Source organism: Mustela nigripes, chromosome 18 (assembly GCF_022355385.1).
Source record: "Mustela nigripes isolate SB6536 chromosome 18, MUSNIG.SB6536, whole genome shotgun sequence".
NCBI classification, from domain to species: Eukaryota; Metazoa; Chordata; class Mammalia; order Carnivora; family Mustelidae; genus Mustela; species Mustela nigripes.
Window position 1 is genome coordinate 8278528 of NC_081574.1, and position 11266 is coordinate 8289793.

At 45.9% G+C, this 11266-nt stretch overlaps 1 protein-coding gene across 2 annotated transcripts; it reads right to left on the reverse strand.

Annotated features, from left to right (window-relative positions):
- Nucleotides 1–370: 370 nt before the first annotated feature.
- Nucleotides 371–10868, reverse strand: AGA (aspartylglucosaminidase). 2 transcript variants are annotated; one of them, XM_059384046.1, is made up of 9 exons: nt 10707–10868; nt 8638–8791; nt 7880–7992; nt 6235–6347; nt 4862–4976; nt 4031–4084; nt 2953–3052; nt 2111–2244; nt 371–632 (listed from the first exon to the last, which is right to left on the reverse strand). In XM_059384046.1, the coding sequence occupies exons 1-9, from the start codon at nt 10834–10836 to the stop codon at nt 532–534; spliced, it is 1014 nt and encodes a 337-aa protein (XP_059240029.1). In that variant the 5' UTR covers nt 10837–10868; the 3' UTR covers nt 371–531. The 2 variants fall into 2 exon arrangements, with proteins under 2 accessions (XP_059240029.1, XP_059240028.1); XM_059384045.1 differs by having other exon boundaries at nt 2953–3060; nt 4009–4084.
- Between the last annotated feature and the right edge of the window lie 398 nt (nt 10869–11266).

The following is an 11266-nucleotide window of genomic DNA, read 5'->3' on the forward strand; positions in this document are numbered from 1 at the left end:
TATTATTAAGGACATTCTTTCCCCTTCAAACTGATAGGGAGCCATACGCAAAACGGATCATCAGTGATAAGAGACCCATCATTGTAAGGCAGTGAAACTGAATCAGGACTAATCACGATGACCCACCATTATTTTGTTTTTTGGGTCTAAAAGCCTTGGACACTCATTATTTTAAGTATCCAAATACACATTATTTCCTTTGTCCTTAATACATCAATGTGGAAATCAATCCCCAAAGTAGCAATGTCTTGAAACGTTGAGCAGAAATCCAAATAGCACTTAAAATGTAAACGTATACAAAACACACGCATCATATTCACGTTCAGGGGAGACAAAGCTTAAATAAAAAGATCCCAAGAACCACTCTGGATGCAGAAAGGGAAAGTGCTGCTTCAGCACACATTTATTTTTGTGCCTGTTCTACACAAGGAAGGTCGGATGCGTGAGGCGTAGAACCCGAGGACAGTGAGTCACCTTTTCCGCCTTTGTTGCTTTCCTCTTTATTCTAGAGATGCCGACGGAAAAGATGGATTAGATGCAGTCCACTTTTTCTTCAGTTGGCTGGTTTTTCAGAGAATTATAAACCATGAAACTGAACTGAGTAAATGTGGGAAGTTTACTGCAAGCAGCACCTGGGGCCAAGAGAAGAGAACGTCGTCTGGGTAAACAGAAGACACACATCTTTACAACCAATACAGACGCGGCTCCTTTGCCTGGCCACCGGCTGTCACGGTCCCAAAGTCATCAGCGGAGCCACAGGGGAGCGCACAAGGCCAGGAAAGGAGAGAATGGCGGGGGGTGGGGGTGGGGTGGGGCGGTTGTGGGGGGAGTGGTGGGGGGAGCGTCTCTTCCAACCTCAGAGTACAGGCCAGGTGGCTGCGGGTACACACGCATGCTGTCTTTGCTACTATTGCTTTACTCTGGCTTCATATCCTTTTCTTAGTAAAAATAATTTACGCAAGTGCTAAAAACTTTAGTTCCCTAGCCACTGAGAGATGCCCCTCATTCAGCCCTCATGTTCCCCTCCTCCTGCTCCCTGTTCTTCTCCATTCTTCTCCCACAGGAACAGCGTTTCTCAGGACATCTGAGGCTACCGCAGCGCACCTTACTGCCTCCCCATCTACGCCAATGCGGGTCTCTTCCCCGGTCCAAACACCTGCACGGCCCCCTTCTAATGCCACCGCTTTAGAGAACCAGTCAATTTTAAGTCCATCTGCAATTACATAATTGTCATTTTTACATCTTGTTAAGTCTAACTTTGAGCCTTCTGAGGTTTATTTCTTAAGATGGAATCAATCAAACTGACTTACTTTAAACATAAAGCCTCCCCCACCCCAACCCGGCCATCACTTTTATTGACTTTGGTATCTCAATACTTAAAAAAGAATAAGGAATTCCTCAAACAAGTTTTTCAAATACAGAACTGTGGGAAGTAAAAGATCAAAGGACAATAATAAGCAGTCTAACCTAATAAGTTATATTGATCAGTAAGCCGTGTATCTTCCTCATCTGAAAATTCACTAATGAGAAGCGGCAGTGGTTGGTCTTGAAACACTTTGAAACTGTGATAGGCTCGTATGGAAAGTAAATGAAGCAGAAGACATGCCTCAAATGAGGTGCAAAAATAATTCTGCTGACTTCTTTGGTTTACTAATTAGTAATACAGTTGATACCTTGGAGCCCCAAGATCTAAATGATTGAGACATTAATATAATGAATGGAAAAGAAGCGGGGAAGACCAATCACCCCTCTCGACCTCCAATTAATAAAAGCATTTGACTAGAGTAGCCCATGTCAGCAGGCCCCGGAGCTGAAGCTGAACTTCCTGGCGGACCCATGTCAGAGATAAGAACGATGAACCCAACGCTGGGTCATAAGCATGGAGAGTCAGCCAGACGGGGCCAAAGTGGGGGGCAGGATTAGGTGTATTTAAGCACTCTGGGGGTCCTGACAGATCAAGAGTTAACCCTGACCCAGTGCCTACCCTACAGAGTCTCTGTTTTTCATTGGACAGGAGCAAGTTACACCACCATATTTTACAGTGTATGTTTTCAACAACATTTCCAAGTTCACGCAAATAAGAATTCCCATAACAAATAAGTATTCTCACCATAACTTCCAGTGACATTGGCACATATCACGGCCCCAAAGAAGTTTGGAAAATACTTCTGAATTCTGGAAATCACTTTCTGGCAGGCTACGGTTGGATCTTCCCCTCTTCTCATATAGTCTACAGCTTGGTAGCTGATTTAAACAGAGGCATAACTTTAGTATCACAGAGTCCACAGAGTCCAAACTTGTCACCTGAAGTTAGAAACCTAAAACCATCGGAACGGTCACATTTGATAAAATACAAAAGGAGAAGTCAGTAATTCACATAAGGAGCAGCAATTCCTGGGAAAGCGTCATCACGGAGGCGAGTAAACCTGGATACAATGTCTATTTTTTCAACTCCCTTCATTTTAAACGCCTGTTCTTTTTTGGCTCTGGCTGGTAACTGGCACTCAGTCATAGCAGCCAGAAATCCTAAAGAACAGAGATTACGTTTCAATAAGAAATGGGGCTACAGTTAATGGGGGAAATGGTGGGCATGTGCACAACATCCAGCTGTAATGATGGTCTTTCAGTGATTAATTGTACGCAGCGACTGCCTTTCGTACTTTTATCATCAATTACCACAGTTCTGTTACTTGGTGGCCTTACATAAGTGATTTAAATGCATCATAAGTATTTTCATCTGTGAAGTAAAGCAAGAAATACTCTCTTTCAGAGGACGATGCTGACTTAAATTATTGCCATCGAAAACAAGAGGTGAGGGATATGGAAGCAGACTTTCTAGAAAGCTCCTGTGCGCACAAACTCAGACAGCCTGGCACAAACAGTTATCTTCTGTCTTGACAGACACCATCTCCGGTCCACGATCTGGAAGGTCCGAAAAGGGAGAAGTCCCACCTGGGAAGAAAGCGCATCAGAATGTCGCCGTCGCCGGTGGCTGCAGCCGCTCCCGCGCTGTCCTCCGCGTAGGCGCCTGCTCCGGGGACTGGCGAATCTCCTACTCGACTTTGTGAGGGCACAGCACAAAAATTTAGTACAGGAAAAGCAAGGGTCAATGCCATCATATTTTACGAGAAGTTTCAACAATAGGGGTGTTTCTACTTTTCCGATGATTGTTCTAAGTTAATCCTTCATCAGAACACAGGGAGCAAAGATTCTCATCAGTTTTTCAATGAAGGTTGCCACAAACCTCAGTTAATGATGCAAGAATCAGATGCCAGCTCATCAGATATCAAGATGGCACAGATTCTTACAATTATTACCTTAATAATCTTACAATTACTGAAAAATTCTTATTCAGTTTTTACCATCTTTACCATCGAATTTCTTGACTATCTCAATAGGTTCCGACTGGTTTCTCTCAGCTACAATCTATTCCTGCTTTCTCTCTCATGTGCCAGTATTTTACCAAGGTTCTTCCTTGGAATAAACCTTGGATGTTTTTCTACTACTTCAAAATAAAATCCAGAAATCCTTAAACTGACTCAGGACCTCCTGCAAGGTGCCAAAGCTGCTTCTGCCCCCCGCCCCCCCAAGCACCTGACATCCACGCAATTTCTCTTCTTCTGGTGGGAGCCCTGCACCGAGTAGGTGCTACCCCAGGTCTGTGCGTGCCTGAGCCCGGGTGCTCTCTTCCCTTCCCCGGGCTCAGGCTCGGCCCCCAGCCTCTCTCTGCTGGCCTCTCCCCAGCCGGCTGCCAGCTGACTCAGACCCCCCGCCATCCCTGAGCTCCGCACTCAGAGCCCCCCTGCCATCCCTGAGCTCCAGGGCAGGGACTACAACCCCCAGGCCTTTGGCACTTAGCAGCTACTCCTTTGCTTGCCTCCACATTTCTTTGTCCCGGCGGTACGGGTGGGGTTGAACTCTACGTTGTGCATCTCTCCTGAGCACCCTGCACGTGCCGCTTTATACTCAGTGTGTATTTGTGAGACCTCTTCTTTTGGAAACACTAACCCAGGTATTTTGAATTTTATACCGTTTGTAGATGTACCAGCAGCAGTACGCCCCATCTTATGGACTACGACCATGCCTAGAAGGTAAAAAAAAAGAAAAAAAATTACTGTAGCTGTCCGCTCTGAGGTTTACCTCAAATTTAAACAAATACTTGAGCAGCTGGTAATATAAATATCCTCATTCAATAATTTTGGGTAGAAGAAAATCAGATGCTCAGGAATATTATTATACCCCTTGCCTAATTTGTACTGTTTCAGAACCCACTGTCATAGCATCCTCTGGCAGAATTTCCAGATCCTTACTCTTCAAACTGCTCAGTTACCTTTCCAAGGTAATTCCAGAGCAAGTTTTTGACACAGAATAATGGAAATTTTCAACATGACAGCTTGAATGTGGCAAACATAAAATTATTAAAGAACTACATCTCTAACAGGGGTGCCTGGCTTGCCCAGTCGGAAGAGTGCGTGACTCTTGACCCGAACATCATGAGTCTGAGCCCTTGGTTGGTGTAGAGATTACTTAAATAAATGAATAAAAACAACTTAAGAAAAAAAACCCTACATATCAAATAAAGATTTGAAAATCTACAAGTGGTTAAACACTAGATTTTAGGGGCCTTGTGTAATTTACCTAAATGTATATAGATGCAATGGAAAGAAGATTGTGCGTGTGTGTGTGAGTGTGTGTGTACACATACGCACATATGTATAGCCATATATGGCCTTACTTGGCAGCCAAAACAGTTAAAATCACCTTCTGGCACATAAATAAGGATGAAGAACTTAAGAACTACAGACAGACAATTAAAAATGGCTGAACTTTAACCATAAAAATTATATAAAAGACCAATTACCAATTGTATCATGACCGTAATTATCTCCTGTTTCTTTATGGGTAGGACCTTCTTGCTTTAAGATACCAGGTGGCTTGTAAGGCCCACAGTATTTTGAAGGATCCGGTACAACATTCTGCGAACAAGATTGAAGTTTTAGTTTGTAGAAAGGTTCATTTTAGCAACGGGCAAGTAGCCACATACAATGATGAAACATTAGTAAGAAATCCAAATGACGTCCGGTAACTGAAAGGTATGAATTAAAAACAAAAGATCAGCTCAGTCTTCTGAGAACAGATGGATATAATTTTATTTAATACCTAGTCTAGTCTCGGAATTATGTAAGATAGAATAGACATCTATATTGTTTGGAAAAGATCCCCGATTTTTCTCTTTATATGGCTAAAGTTCTCCACATGATGGCAGATATAAATGAAGATTTTTGTATTAGATCTTAATCCTCAAAGGAATTAGGTACACAGCCTGACCTTTAAATTTCAGGATTTGTTCTCTGGCCAAAGAAGAATTCTGAGATTTAAAGCAAAATCTATTTTAAAACCCTCTTTATTTCAAAGCTAGGTTCATGTGAATATATTCTACGTTGTACTCAGATTCTTCCATGGATTTAAAGATACAAGAAAATGATTCAAATTCATAAATTTAGGTTGTGCATATGGATTAGTATTTCATCAGGAACCTGCTACTCAGGTCTTACTCATCAGTGCACTTGCTGCCTCCTGTGACCCAGTTTTATACACCAGCCTCCTTCAAATGCTAACCCCAGAGACTCGCTGGTTACTCAAAGGTAATAAGGGTTTGGGAGAAGACACAGATGAGAGACGAAGATAGTCCACAGAAAGGTTCTGGACGGCAAAGACAAACAGATTCAAGCTAAAAGTCCCACTGATTTAAAGATAAATGATCCCACCACTAACACACTAGTCACCTAATAGTATAGATCCAGGCAATAAGGGCAAGAGACTGGGCATACTTCATACACATAAAATTTAAGAAATATTTTAGACAAATGGTTTCTAAACTCTGATTTTTTTTTTTTTTTTTTTTTTTTTTTTTTTTTTTAAGACTTGGAAACTTTTGTTGCAAGGAAATACAAGCAGAGCCTTTCTGACTGAGGCCACCCCCTCTTTCCCACAGCAGAGTGGTCCCAGTTTGAGAACTGTTGCCAGGATCCAGGAGTTCCTCCACAGATGTATTTAGCACAAGCTGAGGAAGGTTCTGGAACATCCATGCCCAGGGAGTCGACTTAAATCGTTGGTTCTCAAGTGCAACCAGGGTAATAACCAGTACTGTATGAACAGGCAGCCAACAGAGAGCAGACGGGATGTCGGTCATACTGTCTGGCAATTTACTTTTAATGAATTGGGTCTACATACCCTCCAGTGGTTTGGCTGGCAGTTTCGAGCAAGCCAGTCTGAGTGAAGGGCTCGAGAAGCAGCGGTAGATAGGTCCTCATTGATAAACCCCATACTTTCCGCAAACTTGGTGGCTAGAGGTTAGGAAGAAAAGAAGGTGGTAAATTAGTTAAGCACTGCCTTCTAAATAAAATACGTGTCCAGGAAGCGTTCTTGGTTAGCGGTCTCTCAAGTGGGTGCACACAACGACTTTGAGAAGAATATTTGGACACAAGCAGTTTTAAGGACATCAGTTTCTAGATCTCAACATGCCACATGTCCCATCTGATCTCCTGGAGACCCCTGGGGTGTATATTATGACAGTTCCTGGTTCTCTTTTCCACCCCCACTTCACAATCTCCTTTTTCGCACACCCGTCTCACCAAGCAAGAATCTTTTTTTTTTTTTTTTTAAAGATTTTATTTATTTATTTGACAGAGAGAAATCACAAGCAGTCGGAGAGGCAGGCAGAGAGAGAGAGGGAAGCAGGCTCCCTGCTGAGCAGAGAGCCCGATGCGGGACTCGATCCCAGGACCCTGAGATCATGACCTGAGCCGAAGGCAGTGGCTTAACCCACTGAGCCACCCAGGCGCCCCTCACCAAGCAAGAATCTTACTATTCTCACTAGGGCACAGTGTCTGGCCTTGAGACACCAACCAAAGGGCCAGCTGGACTCCACGCGTGGGTGACAGATCCTCTGGTCAGGTAGTTTTTAATTCCGTTTTTTGGGAAAAGCGAAGGGTGCCTAACTGTGGAGTTAGCTAATTCATCCTTTAAAAGTAGGGTTTTTTTTTTTTATTTATTTAAATTTTATTATTTATTTATTTATTTATTTATTTGGCACAGAGAGAGAGAGAGAGAGAGATCACAAGTAGGCAGAGAGGCAGGCAGAGAGAGAGGAGGAAGCAGGCTCCCCACTGAGCAGAGAGCCCGATGTGGGGCTGGATCCCAGAACTCTGAGATCATGACCTGAGCCGAAGGCAGAAGCTTTAACCCACTGAGCCACCCAGGCGCCCCTAAAAGTAGTTTTGTTTATAGATCACTGCACGATCTTTGGTGTACAACTTGGGAGACATCCAAGCAAGAGACGCTGCCATAGCAGAACGGCTCTGGTGCCCGTCCTTGGCTGGGACGAATGCTCCATGGTCTCACACGGATACAGTGAATTCAGGGAGAGAAATGTTGCAGCTCACACTTCCGCCCAGCCATTACCTACCTACAGATAATGAACTAGGTTTTTCAATTCCCATTTTTTTAAAAGATTTTATTTATTTATTTGACACAGAGAGAGATCACAAGTAGGCAGAGAGGCAGGCAGAGAGAGAGGAGGAAGCAGGCTCCCCGCTGAGCAGAGATCCTGATGCGGGGCTCGATCCCAGAACCCTGGGATCATGACCCGAGCTGAAGGGAGTGGCTTTAACCCACTGAGCCACCCAGGTGCCCCTCAAATTCCATTTTAAAGATCAAGGAAGTGTGAATTTAGAAGTAACTTACCTGAGGGTAAACAGACACTACATAAAACAGTTGGAATTTGAACTTGGGTTGGCTTTGATCGATTTTATTTGTTCACAGTGAGGAACAGAAGAGACAGAGGAGTAGATAAAGCTTCAGTGTCATAAACGTATACCTGACTCTCCCACCAACAGCGTGTGTGCTGTATGTTCCAGCACTTTCCGAGCCACACCAATTGCGTTTTTAATTCTCCTGAGATCTCCTACTGCTCCTACGTTCATAGTCGTGCTGCAAGAAAAAAAGTGTGTGCTACTGATTAAGGTACTGTCACAGGTTCAAAGATGAAACAATACTGGTTTGCTGGGAGCAACAGTTTTGTAGGATAAATGCAACCATCTTAGCTTTACACAGGCTAGCACATGCATGAAGTTCATACAGATTCCCAAAAGCTGACAGATTAAGGAACAGACCAAAAGTCCAAATACCATGTACCACAACAGCACTGCCATTGTTTCTCCTGATTCATTTTTTTTTTTTTTAAGATTTTATTTATTTGCAGAGATAGAGGCAGGCAGAGAGGGGGGAGCAGGCTCCCCGCTGAGCCGAGAGCCCAGTACAGGGCTTGATCCCAGGACCCTGAGATCATGACCTGAGCAGAAGGCAGAGGCTTTACCCCACTGAGCCACCCAGGCGGCCTGCTCCTGACTCAGTTTAAATGCAGCTTCCAAAAGGGTTTTAAGGCTTTGGGCCATTCGTAGCTTGGGATTCTGTATGTTCTAAGACTACCTACTTCCATGGGCTATTTCTATTATGATGATGAGGGGGAAACTCCTTGTGTCTGGACCGGCCAGGTACAATAAGGTAGGGGTTTTGACTTGAAAAAGCTTATGCAGGCCTCTTTCTTGCTCTCAGTAGGTTCATTGATGCTCTTACCCGTCCATGATCATGGCGTCCAGTGTGGTTTCTCCGAGCTCATCGGGACTCCCTCCAAAGCCCACGGTGCCGTCACACTGCTCCCGCTCACACACGGCACAGCCCTGCTCAACCGCATCCAGGGCAGAGCCTCCAGAGGCTAACGTCCTCCATGCTGTAATCAAATCCCAGCAGTGCTGGCTTACAAACGGATTTTTCTTCTCGGGGCCAAATGCAACAAACCAGAAACGTTTTGAGAACTCATATAAAAAAAATCACATTTACACTAAGTTAAACAGAATTCTAGTTTAGGAAACGCTACAAAGGAAGGATGTAGACAAAATTATATAATGCAGCTATTTACAGTGAAGAATTTAAAGCCTGGTTACTGAGAGACAGTGAGTGGTGGTGTTTTTTACTTGGTAATATTTCTATGCTGTGTAAGGAATGTCTTCTCTCCTTCAGTTTTATAAGTGAAGCCACTAAGAGGCAGCTAAATAGAAAATTCATTAGATCATAGTCTTATAAATTTCTTCTGCATCATTAGGTTATTAAAAATATATACAGCTAGTACTTTTATTGAGGTAACATCCGTCACAGCAAGTCTCAGTGACCATACCCTAACAGCAGATAATGACAATGTGGGCTTCACATGGCTTCTTGGTCCACTGATGTGCACAACAGCTTTTCTGGTAAGTACTGTACAATCACTATCCCCATTTTAAATAGGAGGAAGCAGACCGGAGAGGTTAAGTAACAGGTTCAAGGTCACACGACTGGTAGGTAGCAGAACCGGGATTCAAAAGCCATTTTGGCTCCAGTGGCCATGATTTTAGCAGTATTTTTTTCTATCAAGTTCCATATATTGAGAAGGAAATGTACATACATGAGAAGAAAAAAAAATCTTTGATGGTCAAGGTCTTCATTAATAAAAATAGAATTCTTTGAAGGGAAGGAGATATTACTGGTCATTTTAAGTTTTACTACTGGGCCTACAGGCTTTAAACTATATTTCAAGAAGTTCCCGTTTCACTGCAGGCGACCTTTATATGTCCCCTGCCTTGGCTGCTGGACTTCCTGTTCCGTCTCCTCACGGCAGCAGTTTGCCTTTTTTCACTTCATCTGAATCCTATGTGCCGCCTAGAACGGACACTTAGCTCCACCAAATTCCCGAGTCAATTCTGCCCCAATAAGTTATATTAGCAACGGGGGAGGAGTCTGAAATTACCCTGGGGTAGTAGGTCTTGGAATGAGACCAAGCCTCAGTACATGAATAAATGACAAGATCATGGTATGTACGGGATTGAATCCAAGTACAGAAGATCGGCACCTAACTCCGACTGGGCACAAGGGCAGTAAATCAAGGAAGGCTTCCTGAAAGAGGTGATAGCTAAGTGGTTCTGGATCTTGGCTGCAAACCAAAATCACTCAGGAAGCCTTAACAAACCCAAACAACACAGAGGTCCTGTTTCCAGCAGTTAAATGAAAATCTCAGGAGGTAGGGCTCAGGCACGGGTATTTAAACTAGCTTCACAGATGATGTTCACGGCCAACCAAGACCGAAACACTGTTCCTTCCCGGTGGCAACGACATCATGCCGACATGTACCAACAACAAAAAGTGAATGCAGAAAGAGTGTGTGCGCTTTGGAAAACTAACAGCCGTTTGCAAAGCTGCAGCTGAGTTAGGGTACTGGGGAGAGCTGACGGGTCTGACAGGCGGAAAGGTGACCAGAGACAGGCCCCGGAGAGAATGGATGTCAGGTCCGCCGCGGAGGCGCCCCGGAGGAGGCCCCAGCAGCTGCAGGCCCGCGGCAGGCTGGAACGCGAGCAGGCGCGGGGCCGAACGGAGGGCGGGTCGAGCCGCCACGAGGAGCTGGAAAGCAGCCGCGGCAGGCAGGGCTCGGGGTCCGCCGCGAGAGCCGCCGCGGGGCAGGAGGCGCGGGAGGGCCCGGGAGCGGAGGCCGCGGGGGGCGCTGGCCCAGGCCCGCGCGCGTGCCCGCCGTCGGGGGGAGGGGGGGGGTCCGCCGGCCGCTCGCCCCCCAGCCAGCCCGCGCAGCGCAGGCCCCGCCCCCGGGCGCCGCCCCGCACCTGCTTCCGTTGCATTCTTAAAAGGCCAAGTGTTGAGGACCAGGGGCAGGGGGCCGGAGCGGTGCGCGAGCCCCGCGCCCAGCAGGAGCAGCAGCAGCAGCAGCGGGGCAGGGCTCCCCGGCCGCGCCATGGCCGCGCGCCCGCCGGAGACGGCGCTCGCGATGCCGGCGCCCCGCCCAGCCCGCGGCCCCGGCCACTCCCCGGGGAGCGGCCCGGCTCCCTCGACTCTCGCGAGACCCGGCCGCCGGGGCCGCGGGAGCTGCGGGCGCTTTGGCCCAGGGTCCCGGGGCCAAAGAATTGGGTTCCATCCTGGTGGTGTTCCTTGGCTGACCCGCCCTTTCAGCTCCGAGAGCCTCAATTTGCAGCTCTATATCAGGGAGACTATTTTTGACCGAGATGGAAATCAGAATTTTCCTGTGTCCTAGCTTTAGGGCTGTGTGTATCTTTGCAAAGTTTTAAGAAATCTTTTTACAAAGGCTTCAGCAGGCTTTCCTTTCCCTCTGGGTACAGAGCTTCATTTCAGCCAAGGGGAGAAGGCCGAAAAACTTCCTGTCGAGTTC